Genomic DNA, 25,421 nt, shown 5'->3' with positions numbered 1-25,421 from the left:
ACGAAGGGACTGTAAAATGCATCTAAAAACGACAGTTTTACTTCCACCCTTGCTCAGCTATGACATGGTGATTCCCAAGCCACTTAGCTATGCCTGTACTACAGATCCACTGTTGTGAGGTCTTGCAGCACTCTCCAAACTATCAAGCTGCAACAAGACCTTTTACCATCTCATACCAGCACACTCTTCATGCAGTCCCTCTGCTACGCTGCCTTGCCTTGCCTTCACCTCATCCAGGACCCCCTCTCTCTTCTCTTGCTTCTTCTTCAGCTGCTCTCCCTTCACTGGCTCTCAACCCCTTAACAGAACCAGCCACAGCTGCACCTTATCTACATCGGCCGACCCTCCGCCCCTGAAGCCAACCACAGCTGTATATTATCAATGCTAATTAACCCAGCTTCATTCTTCTACAGTGAGGATGTACCATATTTATTACACTGCTTCTTCTGAACCGTTCCTGTGTACCAGCTATGGCTCCTGGGGCTTTAAGCTACAGTCTCATAGAATGGTTTAGGTTAGAAGGGATTTTTGGAGGTTATCTGCTCCAACCTTTCACTCAGAACAGAGTCAACTTCTAAACTGAAGCCAACCTGAAATCAGATCCAGTTGTTCTGGGAGCTGGTCTAGCTGAGCTTGTCTAGCTGAGTTTTGAGTATTTCCAAAGGTGAAGATTCCACAACCTCTCCAAGCAACCTTTGACCATCCTTCTGGCAAAAACACTGCCTTCCCACCCAATGGGAATTTCCATGTTCTAACTTGTTTCTTGTCCTACCACTGTGCACCTCTGATGAAAGTTAGGCTTCACCCTGTCTGTAGCCTCCTACGAAATACCTGTACACAGCAGTAACATCTCAGCTGAGCCTCTTCTTAGATCTGCACAAACCAGCTCGCTCAGCCTCTCTCTGTACAACCTGTGCTCCAGATGGTCATCCTGGCCCTTCACTGGATGCACTCTATTGTGTCCACGTCCTCCTCCTAGTTTTCTTGATGATGGGCATAGCGTTTGCCTTTTTCCAGTCATCAGGGAACACTTCCCTGGAATCAGCTAAATGGCTGACAACTCAGGAAGAATTTGGCCATAAAATCATATTGTCTGAAATACCTTAATGTAACTATAGTAATGTAATTAAAGTGCACCAAAAGAATTCCGTAGGGTCTGTAAACAGCAAGTCAATGGACTAAAAAGTTCAAATCTGTTTGTACTTTCAACAATTCCATAAATTTACGGTAGTTGTTTTATAACAGGAAAGAATATGTGTTTGGTTTTTTTCTGCGTGTCCTGGGACTCCTCAAAACTGAGCTCTATCATTTCACACACAGTAGCAGAATTTTTCTTCAAGTATCTTTATTAATGCCAGCAGTTAAGGTGTCTGGCACGAGGAAAGTGTTTTCTCAAGTGCTTTGTAACACCACCTAGATCCATAAAGGTACCTAGGCACCTATCTTCTAAGCTGTACAGAAGTATATGATTAAACATCTTTGAGAGACTTTTAAACCAGTCACTGTGTATTCCTTGAGTAACAGAATTTCAATCCAGTGAAATTCTGTGAAACTCTGCTCTCACGTGACACATCGTAAGCATGCATGCCTCATCCATTACACTGTAACTCTAAAACTGGAAATAACTATTTATTTAGGATGTTACCAGAACCTCTGAAAACCAAAATTCCACAGCAATTTCAGGCCTAACCTCAGTTAAAATCAGACAGCAAATCACACATCAATAACAGTGTTATAATCTATGTTTGAAAATTGGCAACAGAAGTCCAGTTCACATTACAGAAACAAGCTCTCAAGTATTTATTATTGGGTTTTGTGTTCTTAGTGTCATTCAGATGTACTCAATGACCATTCTTTTCCCGAGAAGCAGAAGTGAGTTTTTTTCTTTTTAATTAGTGTGATTCCAAAGGGAGTTTTCGGGGTCTTACGTTAACAGAAACGTTTTGATATGTCTTATACCTACTCAAGAGTATGTCTGTACTCAGAAAAGGCATGAAACCCCCCCACAGCCTCTCTATTTTATTCAGGTTTAACAGCAGCTCAAATCACTGACCATTTTTCAATCTTGAGAAATGGAACAGCTTGACACTAATAATACATTTGCAAAGGACAGATCATCATTTAACACAACATTAAGTGCTCAGGGACAACTTTTTACCGTAGACACAATGTGCTCTGAGCTCAGGGTTGACATTTAATGCTACAAAGATAATCCAGCGAGTCATTCAAGAGGGGTAAATTAATTTTCAAGCAACTATATTTCAGCTTTAAGCCAACAAAAAGGATGCATTAAAATGAATAAGTTCCTTTTATGCTGCATGTAAGATTAAAACCACCCCAAAATATAAAGAATTCTTAAGTATACCAAAATATACCCATTTAATTATTGCTATCTTTTCCTGATTCCAAGACAGAAGTCTGGTAATATAAACATAATATACTGACTGGAAACAGAATCCCTCAGAAAATCCCTCAGAGTTTGATATGAGTTGCCATGAAAAGCAACATTTCATTAAAGAAACACTTTACATTTAAAATTTCTATTAGACATATGTTGATTTTAATGAGGAATTAAGAACACATTTAAATTAGCAACTTTTCTGATACTTCTTTTAAGGAATATTTTAAAAGTCTATATAAGCATTTAAGAAAAAAAATCAGAAAACTGATTATCAATAATGTACAAAACAAAAAATAACATCAATACTTTAAATCAGCTATTCAGCTGAGTAATTTCATTGTTCTCAATACCTGTAGAATATACTCAATTAACTGCAAGGTCATAATAAAAGATCTGAAGAACAGCACTAAAAATATTGATGCTTACTAGATGCTATTTGGTGGGTAGTCCTCTTTCATGCCTTTTAACGCTAAATCACCTTTTACAATCTTTTGCTCAAGCCCAACAGGTGCATGTCTATAGCCATTAAAAAGTAACAGCTCCATGTAAAAGGGGTATCTTCAACACACAGGATGTCGTTCTTCAATTAACCTTTCCAATACTCTCCTTAACATTTCCTACTCAAACAGACAACTATGAAGACATTAAACACCTTACTTAAAAACAATTTAACACAATTAATTTGAAACAGATCACTGGGTGAGTGCTTCACTTCTTTCTTCTCCACCTACATAATATATACATGCATTGATGTGCATATGTAGTTTTAAAAACATTTTTGTTACTTTGCTATGGAACAACTACTAGCAGTTGCACTTTCATATATACAACCATGCTGTAGTATAAATTCTGAAAATGAGAAAAGCAAAATAAAAATACTATTGATCATGATTGAAGTACCCACCATTAATGCAATTAAAAGCCATATTTTTATCTAACATTTGATTAGATGATTTTTAGACAACAGAAACTATTGTACTATTTCTTTGATGCTGAGAGGTGCGAACAAGGCAGTGTAAGGCATGGTGAGGGGGACACGGCGCACAGAGTCTTTCTGCCTTTCTGAAATAGACTGCACCCAGCTCCAATTTGGTTTATGCTGGTTTTATTAACTTTGCTGGCCGCAAATAGAGAAAAATGTGATATACCTCGAAATAAGTGGAAACAGGCTTGTGGTCAGAGCTTTCTAGGAAGACGGAAGTGGCATGCAACACCACTGTTCCAGAGCTGTGCCAGCCCTGAGCGTGCTCTTCTGGTCTTTGCCATCTCTGTCCCTAGAGGCCTCAGACTTTTTTTAATATATCCCATTTGGAGGTGTACTCACAGCTCACTTAATAGGGGAAAAAGCTGAACAGGAAACGATCTGCCAGATAGAAGCTAAGTAGCAAAGACAAGAAGAGGAAGAGAGATGATTACATTGCTGTCGCAGATACCAACCTGGAGGACACATCCAGCAACCATGTTCCACACAGGGACAACAGAATCACAGAAAAGCAAATCCTTAAAAATAAAGTTGGTACACACTCACTAGCTTTCCCCCAGTGCTTCATTAGGCTTATAATGAAAAGTTTCCTCATGTCCAATATCTAACTCAAATCTCCTGTATTGAACTCTTAGCACATTATGTTTTGTCATATCCACCACAGTCTTGGAGGACACTTGATTTATTCCCTTCTTTTTTTGCATAAGGCTTTTACTTATTTAATGACTGCCATGACATCTCTCAAACCTTCTGCTCTCCAGATGGAACAGCCCTCAGACCCAGCCCTTCAGCCTTTGTTTTCTGGGCTCTTCTTGTTCTCCTCTGGACTTATTTTCTGATCTTTGCACAAAATTGAACACAGTGCTTCATCTGAGGGCTTACTGGTATCTTTTATGTATATATTCTCCTTACACATTCAGTCATAGTCTGCCTGTGATTCTACTCACTGTTGCAAACCCTCTCCCCAAAATTATTGCCTAAGCATTTCTTACCCATATTCAGTCTGTAGGTTGGTTATTTATACTAAAGTTAAGAATGCTGCCCTTTTCCCTGCTGGATTATATTCTATTTTTCCAGGTCATTTCATCAATTTCTCAGATTTAGTTTTAATTCTAATCTTAAACTCTTAACTCTTTATGCCTCCCATACTGGTATAATTTGCAAACTAAATTCATCATCCCACTTGCAATTAGAATATTGGGTCCAGGACAGACTGCTATTGATCCCTCATTACACCTTTACAAACAGACAATAAACCATTAGTAACTACCAAGAACAGCTTTCATACCAGTTTAGTACCCATCTTGCAGTAGCTTCATGTTCATGCGTCTCTTGTTTGTTTACCAGAATACATTGTCAAAAAGCCTTGACAAGGTCAAGGCATATGGCACCTCTTCCTCTTCTCCATCGACAAGGTTTGCTACTCTGTCAGAGAAGAAAATTGAATTGACTTGACAAATCACGTTGGCTGTTGCTTACCTCCTTGTTCTACTGTAGGTGCTTACAAGACACTGCCTGTCCCTGTCCTGAAGAGCTTACTGTGAAGGATGAGGAAGCTGCATTCAATAATTTATGAGTATTATATGTCCCATCTGTTTGCTTGTTATTGTGATGTTGCCTTTAAAATTACTAGAGGTTAGCTCCAATAAAAGCTAGCCTGTGCTTAGGCAGGAAGGTAGGAAAATACTACTAACAGTTCTCCGCAGCGAACACTTAAAGACAATAAAGGAAAATATAGAGACTGATGACCAGGTCATGCAACTCAGTTGCCCACAATAAAGCATATCCATGTAACAGATGTTCCACAGACCATCTTCTCTGTTCTTCTTACATCTACCACTACATAGCCAGATTCTCCCACTGTCTTGCACAAATTACTTTCTTTTGGCTTTAAAGAACAGGAGCAACTGAGGTTACAGAAGTCAAAGATACTTTACTGGGGTATGTTTTTAGGAAAAAATACAACACAGGTGTAAATTAATCTAAGACCATGATCAAAAGGAAAGAATTACCCCCTTCCCCTTTCCCCGCTAAAGAAAACCCCTTCAACAGCCCGAGCCTGTCTGAACCAGCGAGAAACTCTTCCAGATCACATCTCGGGCAGTAAGTTTAACCTCTTGAGCACAAGAACAGGACCAAACCAACCTCAGCCTGAAAAATGTTTTCAATACCAGTAACTTGAAATTTATTCCCAATTACTCTGGTGTACATCATGCTACTGCCAGAAAACATCACTGAATCATTCACAGCAGCGGCAGCTGAATAAGCACCACAATATCACCAAGTACTGTAATAAAAATATCAAACCTTCTGGCTAACGGGTCGGTGGGGTTTCAGGAGAGGAGGATCCCTCTCCCTCTGCTGTAGTCAACCACACATTATCTGATGTGTCCAACCTTATTAGGTAACCAGGGTCTGCCCCTGGGGGATGTCACAGTGGGACTGTGGCACCACATGGATCTGGAGTCACCCCTTCTTCCATGCACCCTTCCAGGAGCCACAGACCTCCCCAACCAAAGCTGACCAGCTGTCCCGCTGTGGCAGTTTGCATAGAGGAGGGATGGTGACAGCTACTCCAGGAAGGGAAGGATGAAGGATGCAACCTGTTATCCACAGGTTCCTTTTCCCCAGCTGGAACAGAGAGGTCTTGGGGGTAGCACACAAAACCTGAGCAACTCAGGGAAAAGATGGGGCCATATGAAACAGAGCACAGGACTTCCATCGCAGATACCACTTCACATCCATTTCTAGCAGCTTCACAGTTTTCTGTTCTCACACACAATAGGATAGCAGTATTTGAACAGTATTAGTACATCACCCAGCATTAAATCATTTTAGGAATGATTTTATGACAAACTAAAAAAAGCCTTGCTCAAAGAAAGAACATTGACAAAGTCACACAATGAACCAGGAACAGAGCCTCAGAGACTGCAGCTCACGAGAAGCTGGAGTCCCTTCTCTCTAATGAGCTGAAATCCCTTTTAACATTAGCCTGCATCCTTGCTGTCAGGATTAAAAACATTCTCTGCTTCAGACTGACTCACCATTAATTCGCCACTGGTCACAACTTGCTAAAGAAAAGCTTCCAAAGTCTGAACCAAACAGCTATAACTTGTGGGTAACAGACCAAATTTACTGATTTAGTCTAAGTATGGGATTCATGGCATTCACCTACGAGTGGAGAAGCTGCAAGAGATGGGGACAGCCTATGAATGATCACAGCCATGTTTAAAAAGGGAAAGACTAGGGGAAGGAAGAAAAGACATCTGGGTGAAGAGACTTGCATGAGGTCAGGCACCAGAAAAATGGCACAACCGTGATCATGAATGCCTTAACCCCTGATCCAGTGTCTTATCCAGTGGCTAATGCTTTTCTCAGAATTGAAAATAAATCGGATGCTGTCTGCCAAGATGCAGTAATTCCTTACTAGTAAGTCGTATCATTCTGGACCAGCTGTGTATTACAAGACCATCCCAAAATACAAGTTGTAATTTTTTAATTCTGCCTAAGTAAAAGGTTTCCAGTAATACTGTCAGCATTTGCAGTTCTCACTTCAATGAAGCATATTGCGAAGGATGCTTTGTCAGACCTACATATCACTGTCATTCCAGGAGTCAATGCACTGACAGTCTTAGCAGAGGTGGATGTTACAAGATACTGTGAAAGTGATTATGCAAGAAGGAAAAGCAGGTTTTTGGAGTCTCACTCCAGCAATGCAGAAATCAGAGGCTTTTAATGGAATTAGCGGAGAAGGGAACATCTCTTGCACACATCACCATTATCCCTTAGGATCCTAAAATTACTTGTGAGGAATAATCTCTCCAACTCACTCGCAATTTTAGCACTCCTAAGAAGTACCTATCTTCAGTTAGCCCATAATTTAAAATGCTTTCCTTCAACAGAAACACCACCTGACAGGTCTTAACTAAAAGTGAATGACAGCAGTAGCAGCTTACTTAAAAGTGTAAAGGAAATGCATATTTATAAGCACCCAGAGTAATGGTTTACGGACCTCAGAATGAAAGGTGCAATATTGTCTTGAAGGCATATTAGGAGACACAATTTTACCTTCAAAAGTCAAACTGAGCTACAGCCAGTCATGAGGTTCGTGTTTGGATAGAGGAGCCTGACTAACTTTAAATTTATCTTTTATTTTTCCAGAAATACTACTCTATCCTTTTCCCTTTCTGAAGGCTCATAGAAAAGGAACTATGCATGTGTGCATGCATTAAAACACGTGAAATAATGGCATCTTACTCCTGACTTGCTGCCTCACAGGCAAATGTCTGGTATAATTCATAAATACTGCAATCTTCAATATATAATGAAGAACAGCTAGGCTTTACTTCTCACCTTATTTTTAGGCATACAAATTTGACATGTAACTTAAATACTGTATGTACCAATCACTCTTCCTTCAGAGTGATGGTAACAAGTTTACCTGAGACCTTTTGATTTTATTCTGTCATTCGCGCCAGCATCAGTGCTCTACTGATAATTTAATAAATCAAAGTCAGTGGGTTTCAGCAATAGTTATTTTGAACATGAGTATATTATAAACAACTTAAATAGTGAAAGGCATGTATTAGGGCAATTTATTAAAAGAAACAAAGATTGCTCCCAGCATCACTTTTTCCGAAACTTTATTCCACAGGATGATCTTTTCAGTACCCTGTCTCTTGTAGGAAACATACAAAAGCTGGAGAGACTGCTGAGGAAAATAGTCTACCATCTAGAAAACTATTTGAATAGAGCAGATAAAGCACGGAGCTGTTTTCTATTCCTGAATCTTCCACAAAATTACTGTATGACCTTGGGAAATCTCTTTTCCTTGCAAGACTTTGGTATTCATCAAAAACTCTGAGATCCTGGTCTAACAGTATAATAGAAGTGAAAAACACTCATGAGTGTTATCTATTAGAGATGATTCTCTGATGGTCTATATTAATTTCTTTTTAAAGGTTTTAAAATTACATTTACAAATATAATGAGAAACAATTAAAAAAAAGTACCTGAAAAAGTAACCGGATCTTCTACTGACCCTTAAAGTCAATTTCTTATTCATTAAAAATGCATGTTAAATATTTATAAACCCATGCACAAAGCAATTTCAGTTTCTGGAATTAAAAGCATACAAAATTCAACAGAATTCAACAGAAAACTAACTTTTAGCTATGCTTGTTTCCTCACAAGCTGTTTATATGGATACTGCTCTGATCTGATAACCCCACACCCCCCTCCCTTGCTGAAGAAGTCCCTGTGCCTAGGGTCACCTAGTGTGGTCTAGCATGCGATACAGGACACAGAACTTCAGCCATGCACCATTAGATGACCAGTGGTCCTAGTCCAAGTGCATGTCCTGCAGATGAGTCCTGATGTGCAGCCATCGGCAGACAGAACGCCCCGCCTCCCGTGGCGATGGGCTCCCAGCAGACAGGACAAGCATTGCTCAGGACAGATGAGAGAGGTTATTTATAAACTGTCTGAACAGTCCTCTATTGGCGTTTCTTGCTCTGATTGATTCTGTTCTTTAAACATACCAGAAAGGCCACATTTATTATACATAGCATGCAGAGTGAAAAACAGTCAATCTACTCCATTTTCAGAGTGATTTTTCATTTCCTCACAACCCAGAGGTGTGTCTCACATTCGGAGAGTGAATTGTTTTTCTGAACGTCTCATTTCATAGATAGGTATGGAAACACAGAACAAAGCAAAGCCACGCACCCTCCCTGAGGCCCGTTTTTCAACAGTTCAGTCCCTCAGAAGAAAAGAGACACGACTTCACTTTCCGTAACAACCCAGTCCTTTATGACAGACACACTTTTCCTAGATCAAGAAAAAGCCCGTAGATCTGATTATGCCAAGTTCTAAGAACTTAGCAAAGGGGTTTTGCATATGCAGAATAGAGGACACTAAATTATTAAAAAAAAATTACTGCAAGTAACATTTGAGTGAAACGTGCATGTAATGAAGATTTACATCAAGTTACTTCTTTAGTTCTTTCGGTACAACCCCCAAAGTTGTAGCATAAGTACAATGCTAATTTAATGCTCATGTCTTAATCTGTAATTCTTTTCTCTTATGATAAAAGGGCTATAGAGTGTGGCAAAAGGTCTCACTGATAGTTCACTCCATGGTGTTCTAGTAATTTAATTTTTACAGTGTTTCTCCACAGAAATATGATAGGAAAAATATTTAGGTATCCACCTGTACTTTTAATATAGTGCTAGCAAGTTCAAAGGCAAGCACTGAAGTCAAGGAATAAATATAAAGTTCTCTTGTCCTAACATGTGTACCAGAATACAGAATTTCTTGAATTATTGCTATTTTATGATAATGTATGTTGTTCAGAAGCCCCTTCCTCTTTCAGTAGCTAAGTAAATATGGACAATAAGACTCATTGACCAAGTTTATGATGTGTAGTAAATGAGCCAAGAGACCAATGGAAGATGACAAGTGCATTTATGGTTAGGATAATAGATGAGGACCAGAATATCTTTTCCTCTCTCAATCACATGTTTTGAGTATGACCTTGGACAAGACATTCAAGTTTTGATTCATCAAATGTGCAAGCAGTCCTAGATAACAGTCTTCCTTCTTCTGACTTAGGAAAATTGCAGAGATTTGATGAGATAAAACATGGTAACAGTCTTACCTCATTCTTCGCCAAGGCCAGCATCCCACACCATGACCAAATGGCAGCCTTAGCTGATATGTCCCTGTGATATTTTAGTGACCAACAGTCCACGTAAATACATGTGCCTTGACCACTTTCTAGTCCAAGTGTTTACTCAAGTATAACCCACTCTAGCCAACATATCAACTTCTTCCAAGATTTACTGAGAATGAAGCTCTTCCAATATGCCCTGTACTGGCATGCACTTCCAAGATCCAAGTAATTTTGTGCTGAAGACTTCAGTAATGCTTAGTGCTGCACACCCACGTGAATGTCTTCCAAAATGTGCTATGCTAGGTTAAAATAATTCTTGGTAAATGACTGATCTTGCATATGCTGTTCAATAAATAAATAGATAGGTGGAGAAGGAAAACTCCCTTAGAAAGCCCTTCAGTCAGTGATGTATGCAGTGGAGACAACCCATATTACTATGCCCTTATTCCACCACCTTTGGCACCTGCTGTAAACTGTTTCCAAACTCTTCCTATGCACACACTGAATACAACCCCAGGTTCCTTGACAACCTACAAATACCATGTGTTTCTCTTTTCTGTCCCCCCCTCCTGCCCCTAGAGGTGAGCCAATTGCTAGAAGTACTTGGTATGAACCATTTTTTAGTTTTCCATTGACATTTTTGATGACAAGAATGCCTGAGTCACATCCTATTTGTACCAGTAGGACATCCTGTAACAGCTAGAGACAAGGGATGACACAGGAGAACCCTGTCAATGATATACAACTAGGGATCCCCTGAGAAACTGCACACTATACTTACTACTAGATTCTCCTAAGTACTGCACTTCTTTAATATAAAGAACAAAAAGAGCAGCAACACCAAATGTACACCCAGTAGTTTATTAAAAAATCCCCAAAACAAACAGGAGAAGATGATGCTGTGGAAATTTTTTGATAGTTTCACCACATTGAAGGTTGACAGCACAGGCACTGAAAAACAAAGGTTAATGTTACAATCGAAATGTACCTCTTTTCCCTCATCTCCCTCCTTTCAGCCTGGACTTTCAGCAGGAATTTCATATTCTCTTCAACAAAAAAGGGAAGAGCCTGTGAAATTCAAGATTATGTTTTCAGTTCTCCTGAAATCTTGATTTTGGTGAAAATACTCAGTATTAATTTTTCCACAAGTAAAACTACAGTCAAAGTTATGGTAATCCTTCCAAATGCATTTTCTAGCTTTAAATATCTCTGAAAGCTGCTCCACTTCACAGTGAAACTTTGTCCATATGGAACATATGACTAGAAAGGACTTGGTGAACTGAAATCAAGCACTGTTAGTGAAGGCACCCACATCATTCAGTTTTGTTCAAAACTGATCATAGAAAACGATCAGTTGGAAAACAAGTTAAAGCTTTGGGAATCTTTTTATCTTCAGCCCTATCAGTAGGACATTACTCAAGAAGCTCAACATCCTATTGGTAAGAAACTGCCTTCTAATTTCCAGGTATGTTTCTTTATGGACATGTTATACACAGTTACAGACTGGATATATATGGACTGTTGTCCTTCCCAAGTGTTTACTCCCAAAACACTCACTGACAGGAACCAAATTTGTCTTAGTGTTCAGCTGTGCTAAACAAGGCTCTTCTTGGTCACCCTAGCAGTTCTTTCAGCACCTCTTTCACTTTCAATTCATCTTTCTTGAATGTGGATGAGCAAAGCTGTACTTCAAATGCAGTCTCCAGTCCACTATTTAATAGCTTTAATATTTACCTCTACTTCAAATACATACAAGGACAAAACACCCATTTTTTTCATGACCATAGGTAATCATCGGAAACAAGGGGACATTTACTCTAAGGTTTCCAGCTGATGAAATGACAGCATTGGTAGGAAGCTATCTGGTCATCAAAGTAAAGATATAAGCCATATTTTAAGATGCTGATGCAACCCACCGTGATATTCCCATAGAGTGACGTATAACAAGTACCATATCATTAGTTTTCTGTTTCTCCATCTGCCCACGCACAGGAGTGTACTGAGCACCTCTGAGAACTTTTTCTGTGGTAGGACTCTATGCCGGTACCACTCTAAGCAAATATTCCCAGCATTTCAGAAACAAATGAGAACAATAGCACAAATTAACAGAATAATTCAGGATGGAAGGGACCTCAGGAAGTTACCTACTCTAACCAGAAGCTAGGCCAGGCTAACTTCAAAGCTAGATCCCATGACTCACATCTTCATACAGTTCAGTTTCAAAAAAATTCAAGAGATGGAAATTCTGCAGCTTCTCTAGGCAACCTGCACTGGTGTTTAGCCTCCTTTATTGTGAAACTTTTCCAAAATTATTAATATATAATTTTTAATTATGTTTATAAGTTAGCAGCATGCATGGTTCTCTGATAGTATTTTGACAATAGTCAATAAACAAATCGTGAAGAACCACAATAAGCCTTTCCAGTACCTAAATGTTATTTGTTTTATCTTCATACTTACGGATTGGATTTTGCTCCCCGTTACAAGGATAAGCATCTGAAGTAAGTTTGCTAAATTCAGTAGTGTCAGATACCTGTCCAAATCTCCACCACCATAAAATCCAACCTTCCTACCATGGCCTCCTGACTGTAGGAAGTGTTTGTTTCTCTTCAGACTAAAAAATTACCTGAAAGGTAGTTGGATAAAGCAAAAAAGTCAACCATGAACTATGCTTTTTAATTTCTCTTTTTGCATCAGTGACAGAAGTAAGATAGGGAAGACAATCCTCTGTGGACTACATTCTTTCTGCTTTGCCCACAACCAGAATGTTTTAATCTCTCTCTCTTTGAGGAGTACATGAAAGTACTTCCCTCTTTGTCCTTTTCATGACAATTCCTCATTAGAATTTGATACTTTTTTCTGCACAAACACAACAGGTCATACTCACTTTTTCCATGAAGCCATTAGGACAGAAACTCTTCCGTGGAATATATGCTATGGAGTCTGTGGTTTTCCAAGCTGCCTATCAAGATACATGGAGCCTCCTGTGTTACAGACATGAGTCTGATTTTCTTGTAACTCTACCAATCGTTTCCATCTGGTATTGTACTTAGCAGGTTGATTTTCTGAGACACTTCACACTATGAAGTATGTTAAGGATTGTACCTTCAGTTCTATTTGATTTGCAATTTATTCAATGTTTCTCCCTGTGCAGTGCATTCTAGTTTGCACAGTCCCCGTCTATTCCAGAAAAGACACAGCAGACCGCAGCCTATCTTTTCTGGAAAACTATTTCTTCAGAGATAATACCAGTACTTACTTCACTCCATTTCTCTCTAATGTTCAGTAGGCAAAAGACACTGTACCTATACCTGAACGTTATGGAAAAGGCTGTGCCAAAAAAAGAACTGCATTCAGGTTTTGGTGTGCCTTCCTCAACTATAGAAGACATCATTTTTCACTGCAGACAGCGTAAAATACCTCTATAAATAGACAGATTTACACTATCATAGTTATTATTCATAAAGTAATTCAGGCAGTAGTACTGATTTGACCTACAGAGGCCACTGGACTGAAATCAAAAGTGATTCTAAGAAGCCGGGGGAAACCCGCACAGGAAGCAAACCCTTCTTACAGTTCGTAATCTGTTCGTTACGCATGTTACATGGAATAAAGACTCTTCCTAGACTCACTCAAGGTTGTGTGACACACTTGGCTTTGCAATATGTTCAACAGCAATACTGGCTTATGGCACTTGTTGACTTGAGTCTTACCACACACTACAGTGCACCATCCTGCTCTCCAATGCATATTTGCTCCACTGTGCCACCCCAGAGGATGGTATAGTATACACTGTGACATGGCAACAGGAACAAGTAGAGACAGGTAAGTGTTGCTAGAGATTACTTTGTAATGTCAAACTGTACCCTCTGGCTATCTGGTTGTAGGTGTCCAAATGTATTCTACCATGCCAATAGGAACTGGAAATCAATGGCACGCACATTGCAATTGTTATAACAGTCCCTGGCACAGTCTGTGTCCAGAGCAACCCTCTCCCAAGCAACTCCTACACATGGCTCAAGAGTTAACATGCACCTGGAACAATTTTCAACAAGCAGTTTGCCAGCAGCCACTCTCTTTTAAGGATAAAAGAATTTAACAGTATGCTCAGAGTCACTGATGCCAGTTGGCCTCTGTACCAGAAAGCAGTACCAACCTTGTTTAACCTACAAGTGAAGATGTGAATCACCAGCCTAAACTCATACCTTTCACTCATTAGAACAGAAGCCTGCAGAGATTATTCTTACACATCTCCCTCAATGCCTGTGAAACTCCTAGGAGGCCCCACTTGCATTCTACTTTCAATTTATAACTTGTTCCAGCTCTTCAGTGACAGTGACTGAAGATCCCTCAGGTCATGTCTACACAAACAGTTGCACGCTCATTCTGTCTGTGAACTGGTTAGGTAGCAACCAGCTTCAAAGCAGGAGATGCACTGCCATAACACACAGTATTGTGGCAAAGTTAATTAGCACTGCTAAGAGGCAGGTCAGCACGAGCACTATGCTCAGGAGGTCCAAAGCTGAGGGATTTAAGGCACCCTCTGAGTTTAGACTTACAACAGCTTCAGTGAATCTGGGGCACACTCTCGCCAGTGTGCTGTAACCTTGAGCTGAAGGGACCATGGCTAACGCTGAGACACTTTCACTCCATATGCTAGTTCATTATTCAGCGCCTCTCTGTTTTGACTGCCAACAAATAATGATGTTTTTCAACACTTCTCCACTAGGAACTGAATGCACAAACATTGCATCATAAATGCCACCCAACATCTGCCAGGCAGTTACCATCTTCCCATGACTATCACCTAGGCTGAACCTGAACAAGTGATTTAGTGATGAGCTGCATCACATCCTCTTACCTATCACACCCTTGATCATCCAAACCCCAATCTTTATGAACGAGAAAGCTCACCGGTATTTGATTAAAATACCATAAGAAAATTATTTCTAACAAAAAACCTATGCATTCTAAAATTACTGTTATTTTGTTAATGAAAAATCAAATATCACAATCAAGGGTATCACCATTGCTACAAATCTTACAGCACCAATGCAGATATGGCAATAATGGTAAGATATTCACAGAAAATAAACTAAGGAAAAGGCAGGCTTTTTCCACCTTTTCTATTTAACAGGCAGTCAAAATTCTGAAAATATTATTTAATATATGAGTAATTTTAGAACAGTACCAGTAGCTTAGCAGAACAAAACTCAATTGGTCCCATGGTAAATATGGTATCCGTGTAGCTGGGATGATGACAAGGACCAGATTTCAAGTAAAGCATTTCAGAGATTAAACAACAGATTAGTTACTTGCCTTATATTATCCGTAAATTAACTGCAACCAGAGCGCTCAGTCAGAGCAGTGTATTTGACTTCCCACATTCCAATTCTTATTGTAGAGCTCTTTGTTCACTTTGTGGTACTTTGCTGTACTGATCCAACTGCTATACAAATGAAAAATCTCTAACTTTGAATGTGTGAATACTTTCAATACTGCTTATTTTTAATCAGCCTTTACCATCAAGCAAAAGCAAAAGCTAGTCACATGATGTTTGCGATTTCTGTAACTCTAATTCAGATTAAGCAACCGCCTTTTTATATTTTCATTCTAGCAGTTTGATCTTACTGAGATCATCCTCCTGCTGCCGTTACTTCATTTCCCATCCAACACTTAAAGCCTGCAAGTAATATGTTGAGCCTAGCAGACAATCCCATAAATAGCTCGAGACCTCGAAAACCACAATGCAGCCAGTTCCTAACTTTCTTCCAAAATAAGGCATAATAGAAGCAAAAACTTCCACTGAAAAAATATTTTTAATACAAACCAGTTACAGAAATCCCTGACAATGTGCAGTTAATGGACCGCACGATAGCAATCACCAATGTGAACAAATTCATTACAAAAGCCAGATGACTGTTCCATGATCATGCTTACCCTGAACACAGACATCCAACGCATTTTTTTAAGGCCATAAATAGGTGCAATACCTGTTGAACTACATAATGCACATGGTCATGTCCTGAAAATACAAAAGTTCCTTCAGTTGAATCTCTTGAATTGAGCCAATGGGATTCTATGTCTTTCTTCTTAGACCAGCGACCCCTGCAGTGCTCGCCAGACTCCCTGCTGTCTTCGTTTCTGCTAGTCCAGACAGCAGAGGAGCAGCGCAGGTCTAACAGACTGCCACCCTCCGCTGGGGGACAATGGCTGGACAAAACTGAACTGCACCAAAAGGGAAAAAAAAAAGCACTACATCTCATAGCATTGCAACTGGAGAAATACAGTTACAACTATGCATTATGTCCACCTTAAACATCTATCAAGCACATCTTGATCGATGCATGTGCACTGGGCATTTCACTCTTAGCCTTCTGCACTGCTGGCTTATGATGAAATACAAGGAAATCAGATTGTAGTTCACTGCCCAATTCTCCTTGCATTTATATTGACATAATATTAACTACAAATATAAGCACATGCACCACATGCAGAGAATGCATATATATGAACACTGTATACACAGAAGAATTAGGTCTGAGATTTTTTTAGAAATGGGTGTCTAAAGTTAGATTTACAGATTCACATTGAGATACGAGTACTCTGAAGTCCACCCTTCACACATACGAGCTAAGATTTTCAAAGCTTGATGAATTTCTAAAAATGTTAAACTGCTCTGCCTCTGAATGTAATTTATACATGCTGATGTGTCTATAATGAATTTTTTATGTATTTTGGAGAGGATGCAAAAAAGTTGGTTTAGGTTGATTTTTTTTGACTGCAGAAATGAATCCATTGAAGAATCGATCAGAACCTGAAAGTACAAGCACAAACATATATCATTGCAAGAGCCCTGTAGATACCACATACCTTACAGGAACTGCAGGTGCTTGAAATAACACCATGCTGAAATGCAGTTCAGCAGTTGGAAACAGCATGTCGAATTTCACTCTTTTACACCTATGAAGAGTTTGTAGCAACTCCGCTGAGTGAAATGGTGATATTGTTGATGAGATTAAAATAAGAGCAGATTATGAACCTCCATCTGTATAAAAGTACTAAACAAGCGTAGCATAAATATATAGTAAAAGTAGTATAATCAAACAAGTTCAAAGAAATTAGGATTTTGCTGTGGAGAAGAGATGGCAGCCAAGGGTTAGATACAACGCCTTACTCCTCAGCATCTCTGCATGGTGTGTGCACATGCTCCCACAGCCCCCTGGCTCTACAGTTGCCCCTCCTGTTCCTGCTCAGGCTGGGGCTGCATCTGTCCAGCAAACAAAACCTAAATAATACCCACGCAAACAGTAGTACATATCCAGATCTACCACCACCTTTTATGCTTCAAGCCAAGGCAATAAAATACAGCTTTACTGCTTTGAACTTTAAAAAATAAGTGATCACATACTGTATGTGCTTAAAATCCATCATCAGCCTTCACAGAACATATTTGAAGACATCCCAATCATCACAAAATGTGGATTAAATTAGTACAGCCAGACTAGGCTTCACTTCATAGCAGTGTTTTCCTCAGCTGCTCCTGCTTTAGTTTCCAAGAAGTGATGCCACTGGCACAAAACTGAAATCAAAACAGCAACCACTGACCAAATACCTAGTTCAATTTTTGTGGCAAAGAAATTAATTCTTCATAAAACCTCCTCCCAAACAAAAGAAAAGGGACTACACGTGGTATCTGTAGCACACCACTCTGAAATTCTATGAAGTTCAGCATAGGAAAAGATTGTAAAACTTGTCAACAGTCACACGTAATAGCAAAAGGAGGGTTTTTTCCTACTTCTCTTTATTATGTGCTTAATAGTACATTTTTACTAGAAGAATTCAAGAGATTAAATGTAATATTCCACATGCAAAAAAAAAAAAAAAAAAAAAGGGCACGCCGCGCACTGGAACTGCCTATTCCTTGGGTTGTTTTTACACTCTAACTAAATAGTAGGAGAGGACTCTTCCCTTTTTGTCTCAACTTGGAATAACAAGTATTTGTTTCTGTACTTTTCCTCTCTCTGCCTTTCCTCCAATAAATAGGTGACTGACATCAAACAGAGGTGGGGGTGGAGATGACTAATTAAAAAAATAGTTTGGAGAATTTTCATTCCATTAACATCAGTCCTGCTACATCTTTGGCTGTGGCAGTGGAGAACAATCTTGATGATATAAATGCTGCCTTCTGGTCCTATGCCTTTTCTTAAAAGACAAAAGATAGAGGAATTCCCATTTTGTGACAAATGGTACAAATTTGAAATTTTCAGCAAAAACTCAGTCGAAACTTTTTTTGCTGTTGCTGCTGTTGCTGTTGTTTCAGCAATGAAATCTAAAATTTTCATGCTGATAAACATTTCCTGATCCAAAGCAAAACAATCACATTTCACTTCAAAGTATGTAATATATTTCAGAAGAAAGTATCAAAATGTAACACTATTCCTTTTATTAAGCCAAAAAGGAAGACTGTTAGTGGCCAGTTTGCTTTGAGTATATAATGGCTTAAGATAAGGAAGGTGGAGGAGGGATATTAACTGTAAAAAGAGAAGACAAGCAATAACAGAAAAGAGAGAAAAAGGTGAGCTGGTAGAAAGTAAAGATGCTTCTTTTAGCAGCAGGGCAAGTGGAAGTGGCAATCTGCCACAAGAAGGGCTTCCCTCTGGAGACAGGGAGCCAACAGGTCCATGCTCACACCTGAGCTTGTAGCTGAAGGTGGGAACACCAGAGATGTTCTTGCTGCCGCTAGTCCCCATCCGTCCACCCATCTATCCATCCACCCACCCACCCATCCGTCCATCCAAGGTCTATTCCTTCATATTGCCAGTGCAACCGTACTACCACAAACGATGCCTGGTTTGGGCGACTGGGACTGCTTTCCTTTGCAATCACCCAGCTGAGCTACTCTGAGCAGGAAGCTGGGAGGCAACGGAGCCCAGCTCTGGCCACCATGCTCACGCTGGGAGACAAGCTCTTCTCCTTCTCATCAGGGCTACAGTGGGACCGTAACCCTTGGCACTAGGATGAGGTGTTGTTCTTCTGAACAAGTCACCAGTTCCTCACACCGAGGAGTTTTAAAAGGGGTGAGTTTTACCCACAGTTTTATCTGTTAGTTCAGGTGGGCAGTTCTCTCTCTTCTCCTGCGCTGCTACAGCCAGGGGCTCAGGACTCCCACCCAGTCCCCCTCACCACCCCCCATCACTCTGCGTGTGCTGTGCCAGCAAGCTCCACCTCCACCACCAGCCATTTGTGCTCAGACTAGCACCTTGTGCTTTCCAAAACAAAAAGAGAATTTATTTTCATTCATAACTTTTACTCCTTCCTAGGGGATGTGAGGAGCCTCGTTTACTCCACAGATACCCTGGGCTATGCCTATACAAGCTCCAGCCCCTACAGGATCAAGCTAGCAAGTCAAGATACAGAGCAGACAATAAGCAGACCTTTAAGTCTACAAATTGGAGGTTGAATGATTGGCAAACAACCTCTCCTCATGAAAAATTATGCTACAGCAACACAATAGTAACGGGAGCCAAAAGTATGTCTATTCCTGATTTGTAGACCAGGTTTTAGTTATGCTATAATCCTCTCAGTATGCCTGCTTAGGATCCCGCAATCACACGAGTCATGAACACTACCCACAAATCCTGCGGCTTCCATGCCGAGCAAGCGACACACCAGATGAAGACGGATGGAAAATATACATGTGGAATTGTTCTGGGAACTTAAAGCACACATAACAGTAAACAAAGCAAATATGGTGCAAAACCTGTTGCTATTTTCACAGCATTTGCTGAGCAAAGCTGCATAAATGCAGAAAGATGCAAACTGCCTCACACCTTTCCTCTGATCCCAGCAAATTAAGCACAGCAGCACAAACAGCAGCAGTGAGAAGGAAATGCTATGCAGAAGAGCTGCCCTGTTTGCTGTTGCACTACAGGTATATGTTTGGGTATGTGAGAGAGAGCTGAATAAAGAGCATAAAAATTACTTTTCCTCAGGCCTCCTCCACAGCCTCGGCGGCTCATGGGGAACTGAACAGGGAGAGATTCCCTTGGTGCCATCCTCCCTCCTCCAGGCACAGTCTAAGACAGTTTGAAAAGGTCTCTGCTGTTGCTGCCTGTCCCACTTGGGGACAGTCTTCACGAAGCTAGTGCCAGTTTGGTCTGGTAACTAAAAGGCTGCCTCTGCTCCCCACGGAAAAGGCAGTTGCCACTGTCGGATACTGGAGCACTTGCTGAACAAGAGGCACTACAGAGAAATTTTGGCTGGTGGCTGGAGAGATGGCTGAAAGCCAACTGACAAAGAAGAGCAATATCAATCTCTGTGCTGGGGGAATCCTCTGAAAATGCTACTGAAGCGAAAAGCAACCGCTAACGGCACAGTGGCAAACAAGACATGAGTGATCCTGCACTCATGGAGGAGAGAAAAAGGCAAACAGCTGAAGCGAAGTGATCAACATGAACTTGAACTGTGGCACAGGGCAAACATGTGGCATGCCGTATGGAAACTCGGAACAAAACAGAAAGCTTGGAACAAAATTAAATTAAAAGTCTGCTTTTATTTCAAATTACTCCACCAAACATCTAACCGAAAATTGTGCTGAAGCTGACATGACTTTGTGACATGTTATTCCTTGAAGACTGCCATTTTCCATTAAAAAAAAAGGTATTAAAAATGTTTCAATCTGGTTACCTTCTATCCAGCAAGGCTAGAAAACATTAAATCATAAGCTAAAGAATAACACCACACTATTAGTCAGCAAGAGAGAGCTTTTCAACCAGCATCCATCATAATATTTTCAAGAATCCATAAATACTGAACACCTGGAAAGGAAGGACCGCAATCACTCCAAGCATGAATTTAGAACTTTAAAAACATGTATTTATCAAACGTATTTAAAGACAGGCCCCAAGTATCCTCCCTTTGCCCACTGTTTCTAGATATAACCTGTCTGGGAAAGGGCGATCAAACATTCACCTCCAAAACAGATGAGCCTGCAGCATGACAGTGTTCTGTATTCTGGGGGGTCTTCTACTGAACAGCCTCACACAAAAGTATCCCTGCAAAAGCACCTAAACTGCCAAATCCAGGGATTATTTGATGAATGGATTTTAAGAAAAAAAAACTGGAATTCTTTCTGCATAAGTATCTGAGTGAAATCAGATTATGAAGAACTAGATCAAGAGGAGTTAAAATTAAGGATCTGGAGCATCTCTCCTGTGAGGAAAGGCTGAGAGACCTGGACTGTTTACCCAGGAGTAGGCTCAAGGGAGACCTCATCAATGCATATAAATACCTGAAGGGAGGGTGCAAAGAGGATGGATCCAGGCTTTTCTCAGTGGTGCCCCGTGACAGGACCAGAGGCAACGGGCACACACCGGAACACGTAAGAAAAAACGTTTTACTTTGAGGGTAGTCAAACACAGGAACAAGTTGTCCACAGAGGTTGTGAAGTTCCCCCTCCTTGAAGACATTAAAAAGCCATCTGGACACTGTCCTGGGCAACTGGCTCTAGGTGGCCCTGCTTGAACAGGGGGGTTGGACCAGAGGACCTCCAGATGTCCCTGCCAACCTCAGCCATCTTGTGATTCTGTAATAAAGTAATAAAGTGACTTACTATCACTTACAGCAAAACTATTTAAGTAGGAAAAAATCAAGTAATGGCAAAAAAAAAAAAAGATTTCCATATTCACTATGACAAGGAAAGTTCTTTAATGGACAATATTTCTCAGTAATACACCTATTTGTCCTATAATACACCTAAAGGCATAATGAGACCAGAGGGATTGCTCCACTAAGCTCAGCTACCAGACCTAAAGCTAGCCCCAAATGCTTATACATAAAACTCAAACACGCCCACAACATTAAAGTATAAAACCATATCCATAAATTTTCAACCCCCTCAGATTCATTAAGTTCAGAGAATTAATTTCCATTGGCAAACTCTATGGCTATATCAGTGAATGACCAAAGTGGGAGCTTAAACAACCATCACCAGAGCAAAAGGCAGTGGATAGTCTATTTTAGTCCTCGCGCTCTGTCCTCAAAGGAATACTACAATCATAGAAACACCTCCCGGGTTATATAGTTCATTTGCCTGCCAGTGTGACATTCTTCCCTACAATAATTTTTAATGCTTGCTTTTGCCAAGTTAAGAGCAATGCGTTGCATCTAAGGAAAATGACCTTATTATGAGTCCCCTCAGACACTGTATTTTGCAGTACTCAGTGGATCACAGTGCTGCATTGAACAACAGGGAAGGTGTCAAACTGTTCAGACTACAGGCTAGCCCGAAACTGGAGAGTCAGCAATATAACAGGATCCCCCTGAGTGCTGGGCTGTGGTACAAATACTCTCGCCCCCTCGCTACAGCACAGTGCCCTCTCCCCTGCTCAAGGCACAGCTGATCAGTCCTGGCACCTCACAGGTATGAGATGTGCAACCCTGGTGCCCCACGGTACAAATGTGCAAGTAATAGCCCAAGCTGTGGAAGAGCAGGAGGTAATTTTGTGAGTCTCAGATGCAGCTTCATACCCCTGTGGTCCTCCAGCAGCCCAGCCTCCTCTCCAGGGATTCCACTAGAAATCACCAGTCTCTTTCACCCTGCAGAGGACTTCATAAAACAACTCCCACCATGGCCACCTGAAGGTGTTCACAAAAGGAAGAAAAGCAACCCTAAAGGAGGTGGCTGAAAAAGAAGTGACCGCAATGAAAAACATGGGGAGAAAATGCCAGAAAGCTGATGCAATCATCCTCTATCCAAACATCCAGTTACAGGGAACAAGTTGTCCCAAATGTCCCATGGTGAAATATTTGTGGTGTCATCTTCTGCTCAATAATAGTTTCCTTGCAATGTTTTCTGCACAAAACCCAAATCTCACAAAAGCACAGAGCACATCTATGTAAACGTTTTTCAGCATATCTGCTCCTCATCCACAAAGGAACTCAGAAGTTTTCAGCCACATTCTCAGAGAATGAACTGAGGAAGCCAGCCACACAAGTGGCTAAGATTAGGAAACACAGAGCATTCCACAGCTATCCCAAACAAATAAAAGACAAAGTAGTCCCTTACTTCCAACTTTAAATGCAGAAAAGATGATTAAAGCAGTTACATCAAAATAATAAGGCAGCACTAAAAGAATTAAGACATGATAAAAATAAGATTGTTCACACAGCCCTAGCTCTTTCACCATGAGGATGTACGTTATAAACAACCTTTTTTCCCAGACACTTGCTATTTTTCTGCATATTTAAACACAGATGTGGGTGCTTAGCAACTGTAAAACAAAGTAATCTACTTAAGTAACTGAGTATAGATTAAGGTACTTCATCTTATATACGAACTTTTAAATAATAGAAAAAATACAATATTTTAACACCTAGAGAGACAGAATGCTCACATATGTATTCCAAAAATAAGTCACTTACCTTTGCATTTAAGCAAAGAAATAGGGATTTGAGTCTGCTACGTAGGCATCTGTGTGCATGTGTACATGTATGCATTCATCTGTGTGCATGTGTGGACTTTGTATACAAGTTACCTACATATACAGTGGGTAAGAACAGAAAAAGACCTAGGAAAATAAATTATTACACATGTTAAAAGTATTGCATTACTGTGAGAAAAAATGCAGTTATACAGTGTAAAGGTCTGTAATGTTCAGTATAAAAAATTGTTACAAGCAGGAAGAGTATTTTGTCAGAAATGCCCATATTTTAAACTGGAGACAAACAAGAAAATCAGGAAATTTCCAACAGTTCAGAAACATCATGGAGCCGCTGCACTGCAGTATCCCACTAGTATTTCCAAACACAGAACACAGAATTTATCAAGTTACTTGAAACACCGTCTTCATAAAAGGTTTTGCTGAATGAATTAGTCAACAGTACACAAAAAAAAAAGTTTTGTTGGAGTGCTCATTATTTTGCACCACTCACCAGCGAAACAAAGTTTTTGAAGAGGAATTATACATTTTGTTACACAAACTGGTCTCACTGAAAAAAAAGGGTTTTTTTTAAGCACACAAACTTTTCTTCATATCTCTTACCTATTTGTTTCCTGTACTGATCAACAGGAGTCCTTGCTGTAGAGGCATCTTTTCTACCCATCGTTTTCAATCCAAAAATCACTGTCAGTATCAGAAAAAAAAAAATAAATAAATGCATTATTCCTATATAAGTTACTAAGGAAATCACTGACTTATAACATCAGAAAAAACTGTAACAAGCAACATTTACATGATTATACACAAAGACATAAAGCTTTCCCAGAGTACAATGAGACACTGGAGTTAATCATCACTATTCTGAAGACTATTAGATAAATTCTAAACATACCTTCTTCCCCATTGCATGGGTTATTAACACTACAGAATGCATGTTAGTTTGAATAATTTTTTTTAAAAAAAAGTATTTAAACTGATTGCACTGTAATTCAGCATTTGGTACCATTGAATTACATTCCTATATAATTTTTTTCTTTAGTAAACCAGGGAGTGAATGTAGTATTGTGAGCAGGTTCTATTGTTGGCAAACATGTTTACATGCAGGAGTCTGAGGTAGGATTAGGCATGTGTGCACCTACAGGTGTAACTGCTCAGAAAAACCACCTGCAGATGCAGCCTTGCAGCCACCTTGAGCAAAAGAGAGAAACAGATACCTAAAACACAGCAACCCCACACTCTTCTACCTTCCTGCCATGGGCTCTAGAGATCTGCGAATGAAAAGGAAGCGGAAAATAAAAATGAGAGCTGGGGCTGTGCCCATTTTACACCTCTCAGCCAACGTATTGAGACTTTAAACCACCTTCAATGCATTTAGGTAACAACCATCCTGCCTCTTGAATGGGCTTCTCACAATGCACAACACAAACAGGTGACACTAGGAGTGCAAAGGGAACTGCACTATCACTCATCCAAAGATGCTCTTTTTGGTTCTTTGGTGCTCCCACACTACCTGTGTAACTGAACAAGCATAATCCGAGTAGTGTTCTAGCAAACTCTCAGTGTATCCATTTAATGTGCAAAATGTTACGGTCTTTTATTCATCCCCTCACTAAGCTGCCACTCAAAAGATACACTAAGATTCTACAAATGTGCTAATTTCATCTCTTTTTCCACAGTAAAAAACCACCCGACTTTTATAGCCACTCTTGTTGCTCAAAACACTGGTTTTTGACCATTTTGGCTGGGCTGAAGGCATCACCCATCACAATGATGATAAGCCCCACCATTTGACCACCTCTACGACACCAACCCCCGCACTCACAAGAGGACTGACATTTTCCAGAAGTGTCAGATTTACCGTTTGAGCACAGAAGACGCACAACAGCCAACACTTGCCTTTTTCCAGCCAGCCTTGGTGAGCAC

General features: G+C 40.1%; 1 protein-coding gene across 3 annotated transcripts in view; it reads right to left on the bottom strand.

Annotated features, from left to right (window-relative positions):
- TRIQK (triple QxxK/R motif containing) overlaps nt 1–25,421 on the bottom strand; it is a 64,523-nt gene that overhangs the window by 22,478 nt on the left and 16,624 nt on the right. For 2 of the 3 annotated variants that reach the window (XM_055705486.1, XM_055705487.1), the window contains one exon: nt 24,102–24,182. In XM_055705486.1, the coding sequence (XP_055561461.1) occupies nt 24,102–24,162 (61 nt within the window). In that variant the 5' untranslated portion in view covers nt 24,163–24,182. Of the gene's footprint in view, nt 1–24,101; nt 24,183–24,662; nt 24,767–25,421 lie in introns of all 3 variants that reach the window. The other variant, XM_055705485.1, reaches the window with a different exon arrangement.

This window comes from Falco cherrug, chromosome 3, assembly GCF_023634085.1.
Source record: "Falco cherrug isolate bFalChe1 chromosome 3, bFalChe1.pri, whole genome shotgun sequence".
NCBI lineage: Eukaryota > Metazoa > Chordata > Aves > Falconiformes > Falconidae > Falco > Falco cherrug.
This window is presented reverse-complemented; position numbering and strand designations above follow the sequence as displayed.